Source organism: Chelonus insularis, unplaced genomic scaffold (assembly GCF_013357705.1).
Source record: "Chelonus insularis isolate UGA/USDA-ARS -01 unplaced genomic scaffold, ASM1335770v1 contig_42_pilon, whole genome shotgun sequence".
Taxonomy (NCBI): domain Eukaryota; kingdom Metazoa; phylum Arthropoda; class Insecta; order Hymenoptera; family Braconidae; genus Chelonus; species Chelonus insularis.
This window is the reverse complement of record NW_023276578.1, coordinates 476,755-502,127: the sequence shown is the minus strand read 5'-3', so window position 1 is coordinate 502,127 and position 25,373 is coordinate 476,755. Positions and strand designations below refer to the sequence as shown.

Genomic DNA, 25,373 nt, shown 5'->3' with positions numbered 1-25,373 from the left:
TAGTAAAAGACATGATAAATAATAATTACCCTGATTCATAAAAAAAAATCAAATAATATCGAGTATTATTTTCAAATTAAAATTATCAAATTGATTTCCATGATATATATTTTATGAAATGAGAATTTAATAAATTTTGATTTAGTTACAAGTACAAAGTTCTCTTTTATTACTGAAAAACCTAATTAAATCTTCGAAAAAAAAATTAATTCGAAAAAAAGTTGCTCCTTTAAATAGGAAGTTTTCCAACAGAATAAAAATTATTGCTAAGTACAGAGATATTTAGAATAGTTCAGAAAATAATAAAAACATCACTTCTTCAATGCAGTTGTAAAGATATTTTTCTACTGATAAAAAACTAATATTCTTAAAAAATTCGTTCATTCTGAGAGTGTGGATATCTTTCAAAATCAATTCGTTAATTGTTTGATCAAAAAAGATGATGATAGTTACATTTAATTCTCTCTAACAAAAGAGAATCTTCGATAAAATAATAATAAAAATCACAGACGAACCTCTTTTACTTAACTGAAGACGAAGATGAAAGTTCTTGAGCATGTTATTGATGCTATCGTATTCTATTTTGTAAACACATTTTCTCTGACTATCATATGTGATCATGTCTGTTACCGATTCTATCTTCCTTGTGAACTGGTGGTGGTGCACTAGGAATAGGTGCGCTCGGTCCAGCTGTTAAATATCCAGCAGATACTGGCATTCCTGTATAATTGATGAATATTTTAATAGATATTCCCGTCAAAAACAAAAGGTCACATACCGATTAAGTAAGGATATAGTACCTGTGAGATAGCCCATGGTTGGAGTATTAGAAATGAATAAATCATGCTTTTGGTCTTTGTACTCAGCCCACACAGGTGATTTTTCCAAAATAGAACTGACTTTTTCTCCCAAAAGAATACTTCGAGTCATTGCTTTTAGTGCTTTCACAATTTGAGCTTTTGTTGTAGCTGGATTATCAATTAAGTCAAGCCGACCTTCTAATATGTTCAAAAGATATGGTACCATCTCTGCTTCAAGGGCCTAAGAACATAAATAAAATTATTTGTTTATGATTTATAATAAATTGAATACTTAATGTTTTGCTACTAGAAATTACCTGCTTAATGAGTCGATCTTCATTTGTTGAGAAAAGTCGATTTAATGTCTCACATGCAACAGCAATCATATCTCTTCTTGACTGCATAGCGAGTTTTAATGGGCTGATACAATCTGTTTGACAAATCGAGTTAATACAAATTTCGCTTGTGGCTAGTTGATGAAGAATAAGTATTGCCGCTTTGTACATAGAGGGCTGGCTATTTCTTATAGCCATTTGTCTGCAGAGCCTTGGAATGTGTCCAAGAGAAGGTACTTGATCTGCTAGCGCTGGTTGAGCTTGAAGTAAACACACTAAAGCCTGTGTTGTTAGTTCTAACATATCAGTGTCCATATTTTCTCGAGACATAAGTGACAAAGTAGTGTCCATTAAGTCGTTTAAAAATTCCTTAGGCTTTCGAAGAGCCCATGCAGGACTTGCTATGAATAACCTTAAATAAACTCCTCCAACAACTGGTTCATTTGTTGCGGTTTCAAAATTATTTTGAGTCTCAGGTAATTTTAGTACTGCATTAGGATTTCTTCTTTGAAGAGAATAATATTCATCTTTTAATTCTGATACTATCCTTGACACACGATTTTTTGCTTCATCATCCCAAACTAATTCTGGATTTTCGTGTTTTGTCTCAAACATATGAACACATTGCTTAGGAGCATCGCGAATTGCTTCTCCAAACAATTTTGGAAGAAACTTTGATAAATCTAGTTTTACTTTCGGTCCTGCTAATTTATCAGCTGACATTTTGGCTAAAAGTTCAGCGGCAGTTTCACGAATTTGAACATTAGGAGAGTTACAAAATAAATCAAGAACATAAACAACAGCTCCTTTTGCTAAAGCATCTTTTACGATTTTTGTCGTGCTCATAAGTGCATATAAGGTTTCTAAACATAATAATTGGCATTCTTTTACAGTATTTAAAGTTAGTAATAAATGAACTACAACCTCATTAGCAGCAATATCATTAACACATTCATGATTTTTCGTTACATTATTTATCACTTCTAAAGCTCCTTTTTGAATAGGCTTGAAATTATTGCAACTCAATAAATTAAATAGCAAATTGAAATGGCCGATGCATTGAATTTCTATTCCAGGATTATTTTGAATTACATTTTTTAATGCCTCTAATGCCATGACAATTGTTTTTAATCTTTCTTGATCTTTTTTAGATAATGTTAAGCTATTTAATGATGATAAATATTTTGATGATTTCAATAAAAAGTTAAGTAAATCAATGGTAAAACTTTTAGGATTTTCAATTGGAAACGTTGGTTGTTCATTATAAACTTTAACGAAAATTTCACCAATAATTAATTCATTACTATGAGCACTGTATTTAAAATCACTGAAGTCATGCTCTAAAGTTCCATTGCCACAAAGTTTTTCTTGACGTTTAGTTTCCAAATACTCATTCAACTCAGCTCGTGTTCCATTATCCCAAATAAGATAAGGATTCGAACAATTTGAGTTTAAAGTTTTCAAAATTTCTTCTGGTTTATCTTTAGCAAGTTGTCGAGCTAAATAAGGCGTCAGTAAGGTCTCTAAAGCAGCAACAGTAACTGGATTAACTGGTGTCTCATTATCTCCAGTCATATAACCACCAAGTCTTGCACAAGCTTTCACTGCAAGCTTCGCTAAATTATTAGCTACTTCTTGACGGTTTTCGTCTTGATTCCGTTCTACTCCACCTTCTTCCAACGTATAATCGTAATTAAACATAAACAGAAGTAAATGCCAAAGTGCTCCTGACTGCAAAAGTTGCATTTGAAGCACCGAGTCTGTCGCAAGAGAAGAAGCACATTCTGTTGCCACAGAGCAAAGTTTCGTCAAGTGTTTAAAGTGTAAAATTCGACACAGATCCTTAATGAGTTGGGGAAGTTCAACAATTTTATCTCTACAGCCTCTAAATCTGCCAGCCACGGCAAAGCATTTTGTAATATGAGTACAAACTTGAACTGCAACATCATCAGGTTTGCTTGAATTATTCAAAACAGATACACATCGACTGTAAGCTTCTAGTAATACATCTAGACCTCCTTCCCTACGTAATTCTTCAGCATTCAATGCAGAGCAATGAACTGTATGATAAGCAAGTTCACTCGCTGCTGCCAATAGTGGCGCAGACTTAGAAAATAATCTTTCATCTTCAGTTTCTAGTTTTATTGTTTTTATGAGTTGTGGATACCCGGCATATTTGTATGGTTTTAATTCATCAGAATATCTATGGAACAAAATACTTTGTGTACGAAGAATCAATACTATATTATCAGGATTTGGTCCATCAGTCGTCCAACAACTTCTACTACACAGAAATTCGTAAGCTTGGTTTACTGCTTCGAATTTATCTCTACCTTCGGGGTTCTTATCAGGATGGAATTTTTGTGCTAATTTATAGTAGGACTTTCTCACATCTGCTTCATTGTGTTGTCTTCCACTCTGAAGACCTAAGACTTTGTAAGCTTCATCAACAGTCATTATCGGCGGCTTCTTCTCCACCTCTTTCTTCCAAGCATCTAAAACATCTTTCAATAAATGCACTGGATCTGGTATAGGCCAGTTAGGAAATTTAACGGTATCACAAAGATGGCGGAGATAAAATATCTGGCAGAAGAGTTCTTTGTCCAACTGTGGATACCTCACAGCTGGAATGGCAATATACTGATATCTTGCCATCGTATGGCTTCTCAGTCGTGGAGAAAAATCAGCGATGTGTGCCGCTACTTTTTCAATGAGAGTTCTTCTCATTTCCGCGTTCCAAATCGCTTCAGGAGTATCGAAATCACCCAAGAAAATCTGTGCGAATTTTTCTGCTCCATGATTCTCTAGATAACTCACCATGGCATCAGGTAGAAGCTGGCCTAAAATACTTCTTTGCATGATATCTGATGGAGTATTATCGTCTCCACGAAATGCCTGCTTCGTATGTGTCAACTGCAAAAATCTGGCGATAGGTAAAACATTGGAACCGGTATACATAAGTATAAAGTAAAAGACACCCGTTAGATAGATCTTTGATACTTCAGAATTGTCCTTCATAATTTCACATAAAAGGGTTGCGACTCTTTCAACTAAAACAGGATCGAACGTAAGGAGAAGTTGAACAACATGCGGCAAACACTGAAGATCTGATAAAAGCCTTTTTACTCTTGGAAGCGGTCTAACTACAGCATTATCAGCGTCTCTACTTGGAAAATATTCACACATTTGTATTAAAATATTTAGAATAAGAGTTGCTAGTTCACTTTCATTAAGAACTGGAGTTCCTTTGGCAACTAGAGTCCATTTCAACTGTGGAACTTGAGAAATCATTCGCCAGCCATCCAATCCTTGAGCCCAAACTTTGGTTTTATGATTTATTTTATTTGAAGAATATAAATCTTTCAACTCGTTTAAACTTATCGGTCCTATTCGACGCTCTCCATCATTGTAGTACCATTCTTTTTCTAAAACCCGTTCTTGCTCTGGCCCTGCTTCTATCACATTTGTTTGCGTTGGAACCACAGCACGAGATATGTGTAAATGTGCTAAAGTTAATAAATCAACTAAAGCACGAACTCCATTTTGATCCATTATGTCTTTGACATTTTTTCTGTGTAAGATTAATTTGTGAATAAACATCACTAATCGATCACGTTCTGTCCGATCTGTACATCGTTCCAGCATTCCTACTATGTACTTTGTGTCAGAAAATGGGCCGATGTCTTCGAAGTACCGACCGTAAACAATAGTCATAGCTTGTAAGCAAAGGCACTTCATGTCTACTTTAGTAGTTAAGAGAAATCTATGATATAAATCATTAAAAAATTCATACCTAAAATAAATAAAGCAATGTTTAGATTGTTTTATTAACTTAAATAATGTTTTTTTTTCAATCAATACTCTAGTACTTACGATTTTCTAATAGGACTATCAGGTGAATCTTTTTCAAGCAATAATCTCAAATAATAATCTCCAATTTTAACCTCATCTGATAAGCATACATACTGTACTTCAAACTCACGATGATTCCAGGCAATCAAAGTTCCTCCAGATAAATCCTTATCAGCAGAAAATGCACGAATCTCATTTTCAAGAGCAGTACGAAGCTCTTCTCTTGTCTTATGATTCCAAATAAGATTAGGCAATGCATGATCTTGATTGAATTTATAGTAAAATAATTTCCAATTAGCTTCAGACTTTATTCTTTCTCTTCTTTTACGTAAAACTATTGGTCTTTCTTTGATTTTTTCTCTTCTTTCAATTCCAATACGTGCACCCCAATGCTGTAAAGAATTCTCAACATGCTTTTCTATTAAACGCATATAACGTTCCATTGCCACCCATTGAGCTCCTGGTTTATTCTTTGATGCATGATAAATTGCTATTTTTAAATTATCTCGATTATATAATCTCTCTTCTTCCAAAAATGAATCTGGTATTTTTTCCTGAGAGTCAAGGTACGTCAACAAACCACTGGGCTGTAAAAATAATTTTAATTGCATATTGATACTTTTTATTCTAATTTTCTTTCGGAATGAAAATAAATAAAACTCACTAAAATTCTTTTTAATAAACCCATAGCTGTGGGATGACCGGTAACCCAAAGTCCAACAAGATGCCTGCATAATTGTCTATGAGTTAACAGTCTCCCATCACTGCCAGCAGTAAACAAACTGTTCAATAAATGCCGTGGTAAAGCTCCCTCAGCCAAAGCAAGTTCTTGCATTTTAGCAGCAACCTCTGGAGCACCTTCTTCAATAATTGCTCTCATAATTAAACCTGCGCCTTTAACAATAGCTAACGAGGGGTGTTGGAAAAGTTTAAACAACGATCTGCCTCTAGCAGCCACCATCTCAAGCAGATTATCAAAATGTTTGCCGTCGGTTGTTTCACTATAAGGAACGCACAATGCAAATGTTAATAAATCTAACATGGCAGACACTACCAGCGCGCCTGTTCCATGGTTCTGAAACATTAAAATAGTTTTTTAAATTACTAATATTTATATTTTGAATAAAATATATTAAATTCTTACCACATGATTAATCCACATATCTAGAAGACTCTCCAGAAACTTATTACTACTAAGCAGGCTACTTTTATTTAGCTGTTCCTGCCGTAAATCACAGTCATCATGCATTGCCTGCATGAGAGCACAAATGCAATCAATTGCAGCCTGAGTAACTCCACAATCCTGTCGTTTCAAAGCTTTAACAACTTTATTCCCAATTGCCTCCCGAAAACCAGGTAGTGTCGTGAAAGCCATGAATCCAACTTTACTAGCAACTAATCTTCGTAATGCATGAAACTGTGCTTCTACTTCCATATTTGTTTCCAACTCACGGTTCACTAATGAACTTAGGGCGCCCAGAATTATTTTATCTTTGTTTTCCGTGAATAATCCCTGCAAGTAGTTATTCATCACTCGATGCATTTCAAGCTGTAATGTCGTTACAGTCCATTCAAGCGGTTCTATACCCTAGGCAAAAATGATCTTTCTTATACAGTTGATATACTTGGAAAGAGACTCTGATTAAAAATAAATTAAATATATAAAATTGTTTTATTTTTAATCAGCAAATACAAGCAAAAGGCTTTAGAAGAAAATGGAAGCTTTTAAAAAAGTTTATGAATAAACAAATATAAAAATTTTCAGAAAAGATTGAATTTAGTTTGTATCGCATAAAAATAAATCTTTCTTTTCGTATATCAATTGCGTATTCCAAATCATTATATTTGAAAAATTTTCAGCAATCTTATTGTTAGTCACTATTGAAAGTTAAAACCAGCTTCAACACTACGTTTTAAAAAAAGTAAAGAAAATAGTAAGCTATAAAATTCGCCGCTTCGATGAACTGTATGCTTTACAAACTTAATATATAAAATAAAAATTTCTTACATCCTGAGTAACAGAATAATGAAGACCACTGTAAGGAATGTTAGCATTGAATCTTTCGAGAATTTCGGCAAAAAACCGATTGCCAGGTGGTTGTTGTAAGAATTTCACATGTGAAATTTCAACTTCTTCATCGACCGGAAGATTTAATGGTCCAAGTCTTTTACCTCTTGCTATAGGAGTCATTTTTACGTGAACATCCCTGTTACCTGATGCTCTTACTCCATCTAGTAATGATGCCAGCAGGGAATCTCTATCTGTTGCCATGTAACTACGCATCTGTCCATTAAGATATTGGATTGTAAATAATTGAGGATTTGTATTATCTCGGACCAAAGCAAAAATATCTGATAACGGCCTAAGAGTACAAATGTTATAAGTCTGTGGATCTCTCTCAAGAAGACAAGTATCCGAGAGGCATAGAGTTCTCCTCTGTGGATCGGAATGTCTGGACGAAATTTTATGTACAGTAAATTCAGAAACACTTGTGATATGCTCATCACTACTAAACCTTCCCAATCGTTGCATCATAAATTCATCCATGGGAATTTTTTCTTTGAGCACCGTAATATTAATTCCAAGATTGGCTTGAGCTAGATCTACGATTTTTCTTTTGATTTCTTCCATGTGTTGCGAAGCGAATAGATGTAAACGGCCGAACCCACTGCTTACTATAACAAATCCACCTTGATAATCTTTCATAGTTCCTAATCCATCAATATCTTTGTAATAATAACTTGCTAAAAGCATATTTGTTGCAGGATCTAATTGGTCCAAGCTGTAAGGAGTCACTTCTAATACTACCGGCAATCTTGTATCTGACCAATGATGTTTATAAGCTTGATACCTCTGTCAGAAAAAAAAAATTTACATGAATACTAGCACTTGGTATTTTTTTTGTTATTAATAACTTATCAATAATTTTCGCTGATTCTTCGAAATTAGATTCAATTGTTTGAAAAAGCTTTGAAGTATAGAAAGATTATTGTATAGGAAACGACACTATATGTTGTTTTATGTATGTGATACAAATAATATCATCAGTGTAATGAATTACTGTGGATAATGAAATGCATTGTAGTGTTATTAATGTTGATTTGACTCCAGATAATACGTTAAAAGCCATGTGTTTTAAACATACTACGTGTCACAATGTCTTTTCAACGAAAACTATGACTCACCAATATCTCTTTCGGCTTTTCAGCAAATTGATTCCTATATTTGAGTGCTTCAGTCAACAAGTGGGATCTATGCTCCGAGCTAAATTTCATTGTATCTATTTTTCTGTCTTTCTTCATTGTTATACTAAACTCATAAAGCCCAAGTTGATTTTTATTTGTCGGTTGTACACTGATAAAATCTGCATACTCCCATTTGTTTGTTACTTCTAAATTACTCGGATTGTATGTCGTTATCCCCATTGATCCAATAGAAAAAATACGTTTATATCTGGAAGAAGTTTTTAATTATTTTTATGATAGAAAAAATTTTATATAATAGAAATTATAACAATTTAATAACACTTCCAAGGTTGTAATAATAATAATTCAAGAACAAAGATGAATAGGCAAAGTAGACAAAATAATAAACTTACTTTCCTTTCCACGAATGTTTCGTGACCAAGAAACAAGCCACATCTTGATTATCCTTGATCGGCATCATTGTCTCATGTCCCTGTTACTAAAAATTAAATTATTCCTCCAAACTACTTTCAAAATACTCAAAACAATTTGCATCTGTCAAATTATGGTGATGGAGAAAACAGATCATCGATAATCTAACCTCTAAGCACAATAATTTTTCGATCACTTGAACGTAATAACTATGATAGTTTAATGGCTTATAATTTAGTTCGACTATCGAGTACTTTAAAATCAATTTACTTTTTATATCACTTTAATTCACCGCGTAAATATCATCATGAACGGCTTCAATTTAATGGGAGCGGCCATGATGCTGGGGGTGTCTCAGTCAGCTGTTTCCCAGATGTCACCAGTTTAGAAGCGAGTCATTTGAACTACTGTTGATAAATAAATGCATTTATCAAGTAAAATTCATTTTTGAAAATCAACATTAACCGCCAAATAATTTATCACTGCAATTAATCCATTAAATTGGCTTAAAGTCAAGAAGGATTATTTTATTTTGCACGAGTTACTGCAATTATTAACGAATAACGATTCGGAATAATTCGCAAATGGTCGGAAATACTCGGAGAATTTTTTTCTCCCACTATTTAGGCTCCAGAGCAACCGCAACGTAGTCTTGCTTCCCGGTTGTGTGTAGCAAAATGGCTGCCAAACTATAATGAGTGTGACGTTCTCCGATGTGTTATGTTTGTGTCGTCCTTCAGTGACATTTTTGTGCAAATAAATTATTGTGATAATAAGTGACAGTGTTTTTTTTTATCTCGGACAATATTTTTTAGTAACATTCATCTACTTTTTACGCACAAGTAAGTAAAGATTCAGCTCACGTAGCTCAACTATTTGATTCTTTACGGTACCTACCTTACGAAAATTCCTATCGCGTCACGAATTTTACCTATTTCAATCATTTTTTTGATTGTCTAATGCATGCTAATCAGTTCTTCAATATATCCTAAAAAATTATTAGCTGATAAATTGTTTAAATGGTTGACGAACATTCAACTTTTTGCAAGTTATTTTTATCTCGCTACTGTCTACCTATACCTTCCTCGCGAATCCTTTTATTTTTTGTCCAAAGGTAGGCGTTAATCGAGTGATACGTTGAAGCAATGTCCTCGTGCGTCGCATGTGAGATTAGAGCGGATTCTTTCGTGTGTTATTCAGAGCATGATGAACGTTAGACACATTTTTGATTCTTGTCAATTTCTGGCACGATAATAGATGAGATATTTTCATAAAAACTTCATTATCATTTCTTCTTAAATTCGCTTATCTTTCGATTTCACTCTCAAATTATTTCACATCAAAGATCTGCTTGAATCAATTATTCTGCATGCGCGTCTCATCGATAATCTTTCCTCTTTTTCCTTAATTTTATTTGACTCTAGTGACTCTCAAGATATTTTTAATAACAAAATAAATACAGTTGTTTACATCTCCCAACGTATTTACTTCCAATAACATGAGATTAAATTAGCAACGATTAAATATTGCCAAATAATTCTTTGAAAATTCTTGAATAGTTCTAACTACTTGGATACCATGTATCTTTTTGCAAGTAATTTTTAAAAAATTGTTAAGAAATTATTTAATTCGTAAGTAATTAAAATTAATAGCTCCACCTTTTTGGTAATCTTGGCAAGAAGAGAAATCCTTGAATCGTAATAGTGCAGAGTTAATCGTATATAATTGCTAACCAGAAACCTCGAGTACTTTTTGTTTGTTACATTTTTAATATTAAAGAACAAATGTCTTATTTTATGTGAGATTTAATGATATATACTACTGTGATAAACTTTTAATACTATTGCATGTAATCTGATTCGCTTATTCAAACTTTATTTTGATTACCTTTCATTGTGTACTATTATTTCATCAGAGTAGATCATTATGCCATATTATATCACTCGATTCTCACTTACGAGTTATTACTATATAATCAATGTCATTTTATCGTTAATATCGAATATATTGAGTGACTCATATCAGTTAAAAATTTGTTTGTAGTGTTGAAAAAATTTTTTTTTGCAATATATTTACGTAGTGTATGCATAACAGTTACATAAACTTAATCATAAAGTCATTCAAATAAAGTCACATTAAAACATGATAAAGTTAATCAGTTGACAGTTCTTTCTAATTAATTAATAGAGTAAAAATATAACTATTCGAATGGAAAATGAGTTTGATAGATTGGCCTATCAGAAAAGTCCATTTGATAGTAGAGAAATAACTCTCACTCGACAAAAACATTTAGCTGCTCTATAGAATGTAGATGAACTCATTCATAAACTTACACAGGTAAACGACTGTAGTGACCAGTAGGTAGAGTAGTAACAACTTTACTACACTGTATGCAGTTAATGTAGTAATGAAGCTGGTAGTAAATTGAAAACAATAAAATGATAAAGTAAAAGGAAAAGGTAGAAAGGAAAAAAGGAAAAGAGGCCTTGAGTTGGATATAATTTTTAGTAGATCTTGATATATGTAATGTCTGTGTATGGAGTTTGAATTTTATCCAGAAAATAGATCATTCGTGTGTGAATGAATAGTGTTGTAGAATAGCAAACTTGACTGAAATATATATTATTGAATCATTCAAATTTCAGGGATAAACCCTGAATCTCCAAAATTAGATCATCGATCTTTGGTCTCTTGGGTTGCGTGCGAATTCCGGCAATTAGTGATTCTCTAATTACATGACTAATGGACACGTCGGTCGACTTAGTTGGCAGTTAAGCTACTTAATTATGCTCAGTAACAACTAAGGGTCCTCTTTACGTTACTCTGGTAGACAACAGGAAGACAGGAAGCGTCAACAACAACGCCTAAGACTTCCGGAACAAGACTATACTCTCACGCGTTAATTTACATAACTATTTCTCAAAAATCATATTGAATCAAGTTAGTTCCCATCCTTTTACTTTATTTTTACGACTTTCTACAACAATGGTTAAGTAAAAAATTTTTCTTTTTTCAGGGGACAAACACGTGGTGAAGATGGCTTCTGAATCAAGAATTTAGGTAAAGTACCTCTATTATAAACAATAAAATCGATTACATCATCAAGAATTTCATCTTGAAATGCATCTCAATCGGAAATCATTAAAAGTCGTCGATGAAATATGAAAAAGTATTAAAAAGAGGCTTCATTGTGATGTTTAGCTTGTGGATACTCTTTTAAATAGAGTACCATCAAGTCCCCATTTCCTACGCCTTCTTTCATGCCCGGCAGCTACAGAAGCGGCATTCTGAGACTCGTTGACATGAAAAGAAATCAAACGTCAACTGAAGGACATATACTCACGGATATACATGTGAATTTAAGTCGGTTTTCTTTTTATTACCTCTGATCTATTGCGTGCAGTCATTCTGAGTTAACATCAGTATTTTTTGAAACATCATCATTTCCGGAAAAGTTTATGTTTTCCTCACTTACTGTAAAACAGGTAGTAGACACTTGTAATTGACAAGCAAAAAATGTCAATTAACGGTATTTAATGACGGTCACCATTACTCGAAGATTACTTTGATTATGTATTAAGTATTAGAATCATATAAATTATGGTGTTCAGAATATACAGAGTATTTAAATATATAATCATTTAATTAGGTTTATAATTATTAAATTTAGATCATTTTTTCAACAATGAAAAAATGTAATTTTTTGTTGAGCTAAAATTACTAAGAGAGTTATTGTAAATCATTTATAATTAATTTTTAATTGAACATTATTCGAAAAAAGAGCAGAAAGTTAATTAACTTATTAATGAATTTATTCATAACATGATAATACCTAAAGATAAATTAAAAATTAATTAATTACCTTATTATGTAAGTGTTCGGTTCAAGGTTTAATTAAAAATTTGTAAATACATTTGAATGTAAAATTCTTCAAATGATTATTTTTTATTAATTTTTTATAAATATTTTTCATTAAGTTAATCAAAATTAAGTTATTTTTCGATATGAATGACAAAATTATTTTGATAAATATTAATTTGTTAAACTAACAAGCAATTATGAATTATAAGTCACTGTTATAAGCACAACCAAGTATTACCAGGAGAAAAAATGTATCGAGAATGTGAAAATGATAGGTTGTTGGTAGCACATGAACTTATGATTCGTTACAGTGCATTTAGCAGGTATCAGTCTATTCACCGCCTCCACGATCATACACCAGAACGATGGTGAGACTGTTATGCCCGCTTACACACATAACAGAATACTCATGACACATTGATTGCTACGTTTCCCGTATGCCGTCGCTTTAGTTAAACGTTTTCTTCTTTTTTTTTAGAACAAAATGTTACAAACATGTCTTCTATTCAAGTAGTCATTGTTAACATATTGATTATCAAGACTTGATGCAACTGAAACTCTTTACTATGATGATTGATATGTTTGCTAGCATGTTATGTATTATTAGATAGCCTTCACTGGTCGTTGAATTCTTTAACAACGTTATGGTGGTCGGCAAGAAGTAATTTACAATTTCGATCCACCGGAAATTTCCTCGAATAGGATAACATATAATACTTAACAGTTAATTAGTTGCACTGAACTTCCTGTGGTAATATCATGCCGTGATGTAGTCTTCATTATTTCTATATCATGGAGAAATTTTAACTGGATTTTTATTCAAGTTTTCCAGCTAACTTACATAGTTATTGTGAAAAAGAATTCGTGAAATATGAAAGTTTACTTTCAAAATTTTATAATGAAAAATGCGTTTTAATTTTTTATCAACTTTTTTTATTGTTATACTGCTGGAAAATAATACAATTAGCTGGGCAAAATTACCAGTAGTCATAACTATTACTTAAATGGTTACATCATTATTCCTATCACAGGAAAAATTTTCTCTATCTTTTCAACGTAAATTAATTATCGAAATAAATTGCCAGTTGTTGGTAAAGATTTAGAGGATTGTGTTTGCGCATTTTAATATAATTTCTCCACTCTTTCGCCGTTATTAGAAAAAAATTTACTGATGATAATCTAAAAACTTCTATACTCCATCCATGTTTTTATGTAAAAAGCATGTTCAAAGCATACTTTCACTCCTATTATTTGAAGTTTGCAAAAAAAGAATATTCTTTCTAAAAGGCTCGTCTTGAAAGTGCATGCGAGCAGTAGAAGTAGCAAAAAAAGTTAGTGCTCTTATCCGTAGCGCCAGATGGAAAACGTTGGGTCATGGTACAGTAAGGTGTACTGTTAACGCAACACATTTTTAACTTCCCGGTATGAAGGGAAGTCGTTGTAATGGGTCAAAAAATGGAAATGAGCATTTTTTAAATATCTTCATATTTGGAGGTTCGAAAAGTTATTCCATCAATCTGTGGATATATTCCATTGATATATGTGGAGGGTATGAATCAAATTGTACCCTATATGCCGTCTACCTTACACATTTTCTTCAATTTTATACTGAGAAGTTTTAATATTTGGCTTGGAATTTTACATAGAACTAAATATTATGTATATTGTAACCAGAAAATCTCATGATTTTCCTATGATGTTTAATGTTATCATCTGACCTCGGGTATTCAACATTAGGCGTAACAGGCTTCCTACATATAATACCTTCGTCATTTATGTTTAACATGTTAATGTGATGAATAACAAGAAAATCTGTCAATTATACTCTACCTCCCGTGAATGCGTAGGAAAAGAATTCAACGTATTTATCAGTATCTCAAAAATATTTTTTATTTTTTTACGGATTATTTATAAAACTACTGTTAAATATTAAAATATCAAATATCCTTTGATAAAAATGCTTGGTTTTTAAATAATAATCGTGAGATTCTCCTTAATCATCTCACAAAAAAGATGATTGTAAAAAAATCATGATTCATACCACTACGCAATTGAATCGCAAGGTCATCATTTAATAACTTTAACAGGTGAATACCACAAATAATTGCATTTAACAGCGTGGCTAGAATTATTTAGATTATCTTCAGAACAGTTTTATTTTCTTCATTTTTACTTTGTATTGTAAATCACTCAGTCTGTTACGATCTTTTGCTAGATGGAAGTAGAAAGGAAATTCGTGGGATTATTACAGCATGACGAAGAAAAAATATTCATAAATAAAAGGAAAAAAAAATTCATGTGAATGATCTCAATTGAATTGAAAAATAGATTAAATTTTGATTGAATTAACTTCAGCCTATGAGTAGTTTTCTTCGGATTTTAACTGCTGAATGGTGGCCCTGAATCCGACCTTGAAAGTTAGATGATGTCACACGAACAATGTTCATAATATGCCATGAAACTTGGTCATAAATATGCATTCGTAAGTTCTCAAAGTGCTCTTCAATGCAGACATTAGACTTTGACGTGCATTTTCTCAACAGTGTTGGTTTACAGGCATTAATTGGAATTTGCAAAGTCCTCTGCTCTTTATTAAATTATTCACATCATCAAGATAGTTTCTTTAAAAGTTATTCGTTATCTTCGATTTTACAGCTTCTTATATACTAATTTAGAGCTATTGAAAATTTATTTAATTAAAAAAAAGATTTCCGAACAATTACAGTTTATTTTTATGAAAAAAAAAAAATTTTCCAAGATAGCAATAGATTGAGTTTATGAAGAATTGTCGTTTATTCTATCAATTGAGATGAACAATTTTTAAGCTATTAGTCTTTCTTTATCTCTAATCTGATAATTGTCACTAATTTTCTTTATTTAAAGTTTAGTCGATTGTGAATCACATTCAAACATTGTCGACTAAATTTTTTCATTCCATACGTCTACACGTTGAAACAATAGGTACTTGAATAAGCCACTTCTTGTATTGCTCGATGAGAAATAGCAGTTCTATCCGTCGCCATACGTGGTTTTGCTTATGCTACGCTCACTTAAAATATTACTTACTCACTTTCGTATTCATAAGCGTCTTATTAAATACATGAAAGAAGCATCAGCCACCCACGCGTCTACTGGCTTTCGTAACGAATACATATATTTATATGTTTTTCTTTAGAAAAAATTTTATTTACAAATTGTTTCGAAGTAATATAAATTCCTTTACCTAACTTTTTTTTCACTAATATGTTTCTATTCGTAAAATAACGGTGTATTTAAATAATTATGTGAGAATTTTCTGTCGTTACTCAATTCATTTCTTTATTTCAGGTTTACGTTGTGAACTATCTAATCGGCAGCTGCAGTAATGCCAACGTATCACAATGCGGGTGCTGGTTACCCAAACGTATCTGCTCCAGCTCGCCAGACTAAAGTTGATGGCAATCAAAATCATCATACAATTCCATCGAATGTAACAGCACAATCTCTCTTCCAAAACGCTCTTCAATCCATGCAAACGATTCAATCAATTCACTCTATTTCATCAATTCCTTCAAACTTAACTGGATCCAATATGCTGCCACATCCAGTATCACCGATTATGACGACTCATTCGAGCGTTACAACCCAAAATGCACCAACTCACATGAGTCCTGTGTCTTCACCAGTCATTCTCACTCCAAATATCACTAATCCGAGTAATACCGCCTTAGTAAATACCAGACATGAAGTGAAACTCAATGCTATGCCGTAAGTATTTGAGAATATTTTTTTAATTATTCAATTATAATCCTAAGTCGCGATTCTGACATACTTTCATTTAATTACTTTAATAAGATACCTTTCTTACAATGAATTTATTTTTTACATCTAATTTCTCAGTTATTTCAAGGTCTAGAGATACTTTTTTTGCATAAAAGTTCATGGACATAATCATTTTCAGAGAATGTTTGTACATTTGATAATATTCTCACTCCTTAAAGGGTGTAAATGAAGAAGAGAACTTTATGTTTTGATATTGATAATGTAGTAACTGAATATCTCATACTTTTGTGGTTTTATATTTTTTTTTTCTTGATAAATATTATATAAGAAGTTATAAAACGAGTAAATATTTAATGTCAGAATCGTATTAAATTATTGCTCTTGATAATAAAAGTCAAGTTTTTCAATAGATAAATAAATAACGTAGTTAATACTTTGGTGATAAAATTTTAATAAGCAAAATAAAATTTTCAGTTGGTTTCATGGAAAAATCTCAAGAGAAACTGCGGAAAGACTGTTGCGGCCGAGGGAGGATGGTCTATTTCTAGTCAGAGAGTCGACAAACTTCCCTGGAGACTATACTCTATGCGTTTGTTTTCAAGGACGGGTGCAACATTATAGAGTAAAATATAAAAACAATCAACTTACAATCGACGATGAAGTATTTTTCGAAAATTTAGCACTTCTTGTCGAACATTATGAATTAGATGCAGATGGTTTATGTACACAGTTAACTAAATCATTGCCGAAACAAGGAAAACAAGACTTTTGTGTAGACCCTAAAGCATTTGTTGAAGCTGGATGGGTTATACAAACACATGAGCTTGAACTCAGGGAGTGCATTGGCAAGGGAGAGTTTGGTGATGTGTTACTGGGTGTTTATCGTGGTGAAAGAGTTGCTGTTAAAATGTTAAAAGACAATAGTGAAGCAGCTCAGAGGTTTCTTGCTGAAGCGAGCTTAATGACTTCACTTATTCATGATAATTTGGTGAAGCTTCTTGGTCTTGTATTTAATAATCAACACATGTACCTGGTTACGGAATATATGAGTAAAGGATCGCTTGTTGATTACTTAAGGTCAAGAGGCAGATTGCACGTTACCAAAAAAGATCAAATTAATTTCGCCTAGTAAGTGCTTTGCACAATTCTTAATTTGTTTAAAAAAGAGAAACAAAGTTTTATTGCAAAAAGATTATTTTTATTTCTTTGTACAAACTGATGTTACATTATATAATGTATTTATTTTACATACTTCAGAGAGTTGATATTTATAGTGGATTAATTTATCATTCAGTTTTATCTTTTTTTTTTTCAGCGATACATGCGCTGGAATGGCATATTTAGAGTCTAGACATGTTGTACATCGAGATTTAGCAGCGAGGAATGTTCTTGTCGCTGAAGATAACTCGGCGAAAGTGTCAGACTTTGGTTTAGCACGCGATGAAAATTTTTCTCTCGATGGAGGCAAATTACCGATCAAATGGACTGCACCTGAAGCTCTTAAGCAGAATGTGAATATCTCTATTCTATCATTATCTTAATGTTGTTACTATTATTATTATTCATTTATGCCATTAAAGATTAAAATAAAAATTAATTATCATTGGTATTTAAATGATTGAATCAAGTCTATTACTTAGCGATACCACCATTAATCAATTTATTTTTCTGCTTTGGTTATTTCAGAAATTTTCAAATAAATCTGACATGTGGAGTTTTGGAATCTTACTGTGGGAAATTTATTCTTTTGGTAGAGTGCCGTATCCGAGAATAGTATGTATTATCACAATTTACGATTATCAAATGAATTAATTTTATTATAAAAATATGACGGATTCTATAATGAATTACTATAATTATAGCCCTTGGCGGACGTTGTAAAATGTGTAGAAAAAGGATATAAGATGGAAGCACCAGATGGATGTCCTTCTGAGGTTTATGACATCATGAAACAGGTAAGAGTCTAATAAATATATACTAGATGAGTTAGGATATAAAATAATTCACAGTTAACAGCTATAAATTTATATTTTCCACCATGTTATTAATAGGCATGGGATTTACAACCGGAGAAACGACCATCGTTCTGCGACATAAAGGCCAAACTCGGTTTTCTTAAGGCTGAGTATACCAAATATCCGAATTAATTAATTCGGTTCATGAAAGCAAGTTATATGTAAACTATTCAATGCAATTTTCTATTTGATCTAAAACCGTAACTCTTCAAAAATACAAATTTGTAAAAAAATTATGCAGGCCTCTAATATGTTCTATTTATTAAAGTATAAAGAATTCGACTGTAAATTTATATACATAATCTCTAGTGGAAAAATATTTTGAAGTTATTTCTAACTTTATTGAAAAGGAAAATTCTACTTATTCACTGTAAAGTAATTTTGTATCAATTTACCCGATTTTATTTATTTTTTGTTACAATATTATTCAATTACATTTCAATTTCAAAAAAAAAATATAAAAAAAATTTTATCTTCATTTTACAATAAATCAATACAATGAATACATTAAAATTGCAACTAAGTAATTTTTTTTAGTTGGTAAATCTTTATGCGGAATTTTTAAGTGTGTATCAAGATGTTTTGACGTATTGTGTTAATTGAAGTTGAAAATAACTTTTTTAAAAAATATTTCAGAGATATGTTTTTTTTATACTGTACATGTCAGAAATACTATCTATGTCAACTGTGCCTTTTTTTAAGTAGATAATCTTTACAGAGATTCAACTTGCGTCACTGAATTCACGCTCATTAAATTAGCAATAAGTATCTCTCTTGATTCATGAAGATCTAGAGAGAACATAGTCATGATTGACTTTCATACCATGCTCTCATTTTAACTGAATAATACAAATATGTACGTCGTCCGTTCAAAAAAATCAAGAATTTTTTCTAAAGAATAATTTATATAAATAAGAAAAAAATGAAGTATAGAAAAAAAATATTACTGATATGTTTCATCTCAGATTTAATCTCCAATTGTATATCAGTGCACAAGACTGGTAATTTTTAATTGTATCTTATAACTTTATTTCAATTGATTAAATAACTGTTTGTACAATTAAATTGATAATTGCTTGAACAATTCAAGTATTAAATTTTGAGTATTGATTTGATAAAATGTCGTGTTCAATTTTTAAATTATTATAAATAATTATTACTGAAGTAAATAGTAAAATTATGGCACAAATGTGACTGGTACTTTAGAACAGTCGGTAGATTATAATCGTAAAATTTATACACAAAATTTATTATAATTAATTGATTAATATGAAATTGTTAGTTACTTTTATAAAACGTAATTATATGAAGAATGATCTGCATGCAGATAAATCAATTTATCTATAAGTTCATAACAATTTTATTTTTTTTCAATCAAATACTGGACGATCGTGATTATAAGGTAAAACAGTACTATTATTAAGTTTTTTTATCAAAGATTTATCATAAATAGTTGTCATTAAGATAAGAAACAGTAAATTATTGCAAGAAACAATAATTCCATTAATCGTTATTTAAATTAAATTCCTCGAATATTTTCGATAAACATAGGTAATAAATTAAATCAATAATATAAATGTAATAATAATTGTAAATAGTTTTGTAAATATTCATCTCATATATGAAACTAACGAGAGTTTAATTTCGGATGTTAAAAATACTTAGAGATTTAACAATGGACTTCATCTGTAATTCAGATGCATATTTATATCATTAACAATAATTGTTGCTTAAGTCTTTGAGGATGCATTGATATTCCCAACAACCATCGATTTGTATATGATATAGTCTTTTTATGTCAGATAATTGTTAAGAAAATTATTATTTAGTCAAAATTATTCAACTATAATCTAAAATTTACAAAGATTTTTGCAACAATTCAACAGATCAATACAAAAATATTACTCATTATATATTGTAATATTTTTTTTAAACAAACAATTATATTTGACGACCATAACATAATTTAGGCAAGTGCCAGTTTTAAAGTTGATGGAAAATGAATGAGATAGAATGAGTTTTCTTAAGTTCCACAATTGTGAATAAAACAATCAGTATAACAATTGCAGCTATCATTTTAAGGTATTTAGTCGATCAAGAATATAAAAAATTGCTGGATAATCATTTTAGAATTATGTCTTATTTAAAAAAAAAAATAATGTAATGACAATTTTTTAATATTTTATAAAACTATCGTACTCTGTGTTGAAACTGTGGTTCAAGTACTAATTTTATTCAATGAAATTAAAATTATATTTAAGTAATGTAAGCGAATAAATTTTTTCAATCTAATAAAAACAAACGCGAATATAAATGTAAAAATAATTTGTAATGATCTATTCGACTGTTCAAATTATATAGTATATATGTGAATTACTTTTGCATCACAGAGTTAAACAATTATATAGTTTTTGTCCATTAGAAAATAAAATTAAAGATATAATTGATAGTCGTGTGTATACGAAAGCAATTTTTAGAAAAGACATCAATTTTTAGTCGATTAGTTCTATGACATTAATTGAAAAATTTATTTGTATTAAAATAAAATAGAATGGAAATTTTTTATTAATGAAACATGTTGAGTTTATTAAACATTTATATAGAATCAATTTTTGGTATAAATAATAATTATTTAATTCATGTTTATGTTAAAAAAAAAAGCAACAAATGTGGTCAATTTTTTATATTTGTAATCAGATAATTAGGCTGTAAGAAATTTAATATATATTAAATCGAATTACCTAAATATATAATTAGTTAAAATAGATATATTTATGTCTTTATTGTTGATTAATGGATTAAATTTTGAATTTATTTTATTTTTAAAAATATCAAACATACTTATCAGTTTGTCATTATTTAATCAATTTTCATTATTTACATTTATATAATGTTAACTAATTCATCAAATTCGTGTTGAATTTATATTAGAATTAACAGAAAATATCCTGTATAGATCCCTTCACTGATTCGATTCCAGTATGATTTGAATATTCAAAGCATTTCATTAAACTTTACGCAATTCACTCATTATCGATTTACCGAAAGTTTTAACTTTTTCAATTCATTGAATGAACTTTCTCTCGTTCTAATTATTGGGCTAGAATTTGATGTCGAATCAGCAGCATTTATTTCAGTTTCTTCATCAGTCGTTGATTCCTTAATTTTTGACCGAGACCAAAACTTTTCACTGCTTTTTAAAATGTGGCTGAGAATACATCGATTGCTCTGGTTTGATTTCAAAGAGTTAGATGAAAGTATGACTGACTTTTCTTGGCATTTAGGTAATGTTACTATAGTGAAAGGAATCTGCTGTTCTTCAGACGTTGATTGAGAATTCTTCAGTCGACTTCTTATCAATAGACTTCTTTGTGGTTTATAAAACTCTTCTAACTTATTCTCCTGAGCGTTATCTGTTCTTTTTATTAAAATATATGTTTTTTTATTTGTTTCATCTTTTATAATTACTCGATTCATTCGTGGAATAATAATTTCATCAGGGTCTAAGTCAATTAATAACTTTTTCTCATAATTTTTATAGTCAGGAAACGTGTTATGAGTCCATTCATCTTGTCTACTTATTCTCTCACTATTTTCATAGCTTTTTTCGCCATTATCTTCAAGTTTTTTAACATCAGAATGTGAGATTTTATTAGAAGTCTTTTTTGAATTATTATCGAATAATGCATGAGAACTTTCAAGCACCAGATGTGGTTTTAAAGCGGTAATTTTATCGATAATTGAGCCAAATGATGCCACGTGATTACCGATGACAGAAAGTGCACCCGAGACGAAATTCCCCAAAGTTCCTTCATTATTACTCTGAGTAGAAAGACTTGGTCTCAAAGAAAAAGGATTTAAAGTACTCTTTTCCGATCTCTTGTAAGAAATCTCATTTTTTTCTACTCTTGCCTCTTTATTCTTCTTTTCTACTCTTTCATCTACAAAGCATTTTGCCTCGCACAATCAATAAGACTATATTCTTTAAAAAAAAGTTTTTTCCAAAGTAATTAATTCCAGTATTTTCTGTTGGCAATTTTAGTAAATAAATATAATTGGCAATATTAATATTTTAAAAGATGAAAAATTTTTTTTTTTGAATCATTCATACTTCTACTCTCTGAAGATAGTTTAAATTATGTCAAAATGTTAAGTAATCAAGATGTTCTTTAAATAATTAAATTTTTTTATACTATCAATGATTTTATTATTTCTTAATATTTTGTTACATTTATTTACTATAAGCAGCGATATATGATAGAAATAATCAATAACAATCTTACAAAAATTATCTTCACATGAACTAGAAATGGAGTCAATAATTTCATTCATCTCAAATGATTCATCTTGAACTAGTTCTTGGTATAATATTTCTTTTTTCTCGCTTTTGCCTTTGATACTATCTTTCGAATCTCTTTGAAGAAATCCTTTAAAATATTTTTCAATATCATATTTGCTTTCAGATTCACTTGGAATATTTTTTTTATTCATTATCATATTACTAGAATTTTTTTTACCTAGTTCATTTTTATTTCCTGTCTCCATACTCTTATCTTCTTCCTTTGAATATAAAGTTTCAAAACTCATAGCTACTGACTTTGCACCATATTTTACATCAGTAATCATTTGAACTGTCTCTTCTTTAAATGAATCAGGATTCGTTGATACTAAAAATAACATGAATTCTATATTTGAAATATTTTTATAATTTATTTCTATTTTATTACTCTGATGGTGATTATTATTAATATTTTCATCAGTCAATGGATTTTCTTCAAACGACTTTTCTTTATTATCAATAACAATTTCTAACGCATCGTTTTGGGCAAATTTAACTGTTCCTTTCTTAGACTCCAATTGAGGATTATTAATTACAACAACAACACCAGGAGTTAACTCTACAACTTCGCCATTAATTCCTATTACTACGACGTGACCATTTTGGTTGGTTAGTTGGTGAAGTTTTTTTTTATCTGCATCAGCGATTTCTTCATCTGAAGATTTATTCTCACCACAGCTGCACAGATTGTCTGAACTATCATTTTGATCACATATTACCAGATTATTAGTACTAGTGGTATTTGTGGTTGGTTTATCAGTAGAAGATCCAGCTTCTTTCATTTGTAAAGGCAGACGGCGATATGTGGTTTCAGGACTACCAACATGTGGCTGAAGATTCAACCTTCTTGGGTTACGAACCTCGATCTGAAAGGGATCTGGTGACTTAAAGTTCTGTGGTTGGCTTGTCACCGTCTGTCTAAAAAGCCCAATAGTTGGTAAAGTACCTGGGTAAACGTGCCAAGCTTCTCTGCCATATGGTTCTTGACATCTAAATTGTGGAATTGCAGCATTTCTTCGTCTTTCCATTTCAGCCTCCACTTGTGCAATCTTATCTTGAACATTTTTGAGTCTAGTTTCAGCAATTACTCGTTGTGAATGATAAGGTGCAAAGTTTAGATTGACCCTTTGATCACATTCCTTCTGCCTCAAAGTAGCTAGAAGAGTCCTTAGTTCTTCATCTGACTTTAAGGTAAGAATGACAGGATCTAAGCTTGAACTACACTCAGCTCCGGCCCCTTGATTTTCACTTATTCGACGATTAATTAAACTTTCAATGTGACTCTTCAAGAGATTCACTTTCAATTGAATGGTTGTAAGTATAGGGATAATGTTACTTGGTGGGTTAGCAGCCATATGAAGATTAATTAAGGCATTAACTTGCTGTGCATTTCGAGTTTCAGCTAAAAGCTGATCTTGGTTTAGTGTTTCAATTGTTTTTCGAGCACGTTCTACAGTTTCTTCCATCGTATTTGTAATATTAGATCCCGGAACTTTTCTTAATACAAGTCGTGTTGCAACACAAGAGATGACACCTTGAATTGATAGTAGTTGAGAAGCTAGTGCTTGAAGACTGATAGCTGATGGACAGTTTATTCTAGTACAGATCGTGTCATCGTTTGCATTCTCACACTTGTGCTCTCTGGAGTCATCGACTGAATAATTTGTTGCACGACATTCAGGCCTTCTAGGACTACAACAGCTTGTCTCTTTGCATGTCCCACTTGGTAACACAAATGGATTAAACATTGGCATAGGATAAGGATAGGGAATACAAGCCGGTGGACAGCAGAATTGCGGTAAATTTGGACAAGTTTCTCTTACACCAGGACAGTTAAATGATTGTTCTCGTACTTGAGAAGTCTGAGGAATTTGAAGTACCGGGCTTGGATTATTCGGTAAGATGAAAATTGGAGATGGGGCTTGTAAGTAAGCACGAAATTGTTCAAGGGCTGTTGCTTGAGCTGGAGATCCGTAAGTAAATTGAGAAGGGTGGAGAGGTGGATGAGATGTCGTAACATTGTAAGGAAGCTGTGAAGAGTATGGAAAACCAGCCCCTAATGGCGAATTACCAGCCATTGCGGAATGTTGAGCAGGTTGGGCCATGTAAGAATCCATTTGAGCCGGGTTTTGATAATAAGTATCTGAAGAAATAGTCGATTTTAATATTTTTTCAATATGAACATAATTAATTATTTAAAAATAAATTATATGTTCAAAGAAATTGATGATTACTTTGATTCATTGAAAAACCACCACAAGGACTAGTTTGCACTGGTTGGCTGTAAGTTTGACGTGGCTGTTGTTGTTGTTGATTTCGTTGATGTTGTTGCTGAAAATTATTCGGATTATTTTCTGTTACAACATTGGAAAATCCTCCGGGAACTTGAGGCATTGAATTTACTTGACACTGCAACCAGCCTGTGATTTACACGAATTATTGATAGGACTCAATAAGTTAATATATCAAATACATGTAGAATGAAACAAATATACATTTTTCATTTTGATCCATTTTTTTGTTGTTGAATGAATTTAATAATTGATGAAATAATTTTACTGAAATTTTTTAATGTAAATTTAATAGGCCAAAATATTTAATAATCCATTTTACTAAATAATTTTACTGATATGTCCTAAATAAAAAAATTGAAGACGAAATTGATAGAAATCTCTCGATTGTCTATTTTCTTTGGCAATTTTTTTATCCATTTCATCGTTGACATATTCATTTCTTACACTGTACAGAGCATGTAGATAAAAAGCAGTATACCGGTATGACGTCATGCAGA

The 25,373-nt window shown here is 31.2% G+C and overlaps 3 protein-coding genes across 10 annotated transcripts; 1 reads left to right on the top strand and 2 right to left on the bottom strand.

Moving 5' to 3' along the window:
* Positions 1 to 229: 229 nt before the first annotated feature.
* On the bottom strand, positions 230 to 9,158 carry Rme-8 (receptor mediated endocytosis 8). 2 transcript variants are annotated; one of them, XM_035088132.1, is made up of 10 exons: positions 8,876 to 9,158; positions 8,587 to 8,672; positions 8,174 to 8,441; positions 6,996 to 7,841; positions 6,132 to 6,500; positions 5,652 to 6,062; positions 5,009 to 5,574; positions 1,118 to 4,928; positions 801 to 1,041; positions 230 to 720 (listed from the first exon to the last, which is right to left on the bottom strand). In XM_035088132.1, exons 2-10 carry the CDS (start codon positions 8,652 to 8,654, stop codon positions 608 to 610), a joined length of 6,693 nt encoding a protein of 2,230 aa, XP_034944023.1. In that variant the 5' UTR covers positions 8,655 to 8,672; positions 8,876 to 9,158; the 3' UTR covers positions 230 to 607. The 2 variants fall into 2 exon arrangements, with proteins under 2 accessions (XP_034944023.1, XP_034944022.1); XM_035088131.1 differs by having other exon boundaries at positions 8,587 to 9,158.
* A 95-nt stretch (positions 9,159 to 9,253) lies between these two features.
* LOC118069804 (C-terminal Src kinase) lies at positions 9,254 to 20,774 on the top strand. 4 transcript variants are annotated; one of them, XM_035088135.1, is made up of 9 exons: positions 9,254 to 9,447; positions 11,278 to 11,545; positions 11,622 to 11,665; positions 15,794 to 16,213; positions 16,703 to 17,356; positions 17,544 to 17,739; positions 17,915 to 18,001; positions 18,091 to 18,183; positions 18,280 to 20,774. In XM_035088135.1, the coding sequence occupies exons 4-9, from the start codon at positions 15,831 to 15,833 to the stop codon at positions 18,373 to 18,375; spliced, it is 1,509 nt and encodes a 502-aa protein (XP_034944026.1). In that variant the 5' UTR covers positions 9,254 to 9,447; positions 11,278 to 11,545; positions 11,622 to 11,665; positions 15,794 to 15,830; the 3' UTR covers positions 18,376 to 20,774. The 4 variants fall into 4 exon arrangements, with proteins under 4 accessions (XP_034944026.1, XP_034944024.1, XP_034944027.1 ...); XM_035088133.1 differs by having other exon boundaries at positions 11,251 to 11,545; XM_035088134.1 differs by lacking the exon at positions 9,254 to 9,447 and adding an exon at positions 10,969 to 11,064 and having other exon boundaries at positions 11,251 to 11,545.
* A 328-nt stretch (positions 20,775 to 21,102) lies between these two features.
* On the bottom strand, positions 21,103 to 25,326 carry LOC118069693 (uncharacterized). Of its 4 annotated transcripts, none has more exons than XM_035087975.1 (5): positions 25,078 to 25,120; positions 24,817 to 25,002; positions 22,761 to 24,725; positions 22,527 to 22,670; positions 21,103 to 22,184 (listed from the first exon to the last, which is right to left on the bottom strand). In XM_035087975.1, exons 1-5 carry the CDS (start codon positions 25,094 to 25,096, stop codon positions 21,274 to 21,276), a joined length of 3,225 nt encoding a protein of 1,074 aa, XP_034943866.1. In that variant the 5' UTR covers positions 25,097 to 25,120; the 3' UTR covers positions 21,103 to 21,273. The 4 variants fall into 4 exon arrangements, with proteins under 4 accessions (XP_034943866.1, XP_034943865.1, XP_034943867.1 ...); XM_035087974.1 differs by having other exon boundaries at positions 22,527 to 22,910; positions 22,971 to 24,725; XM_035087976.1 differs by having other exon boundaries at positions 22,527 to 24,725; positions 24,817 to 24,913; positions 24,986 to 25,326.
* Between the last annotated feature and the right edge of the window lie 47 nt (positions 25,327 to 25,373).

Coding starts and splice junctions, on each gene's coding strand:
- Rme-8 (XM_035088131.1), bottom strand. CDS start 8,654: ATGATGCCGATCAAGGATAATCAAGATGTGGCTTGTTTCTTGGTCACG. Junction 6,501..6,995: donor ATTATTCTGTTACTCAGGAT/GTAAGAAATTTT, acceptor AACTACTTGCAG/GGATTATTCACGGAAAACAA. Junction 4,929..5,008: donor GATAGTCCTATTAGAAAATC/GTAAGTACTAGA, acceptor TATTTATTTTAG/GTATGAATTTTTTAATGATT.
- LOC118069804 (XM_035088136.1), top strand. CDS start 15,831: ATGCCAACGTATCACAATGCGGGTGCTGGTTACCCAAACGTATCTGCT. Junction 16,214..16,702: donor GTGAAACTCAATGCTATGCC/GTAAGTATTTGA, acceptor TAAAATTTTCAG/TTGGTTTCATGGAAAAATCT. Junction 17,740..17,914: donor CTGAAGCTCTTAAGCAGAAT/GTGAATATCTCT, acceptor TGGTTATTTCAG/AAATTTTCAAATAAATCTGA.
- LOC118069693 (XM_035087973.1), bottom strand. Junction 24,726..24,816: donor TGGTTTTTCAATGAATCAAA/GTAATCATCAAT, acceptor CTATTTCTTCAG/ATACTTATTATCAAAACCCG. Junction 22,185..22,526: donor TTCATGTGAAGATAATTTTT/GTAAGATTGTTA, acceptor AATGCTTTGTAG/ATGAAAGAGTAGAAAAGAAG.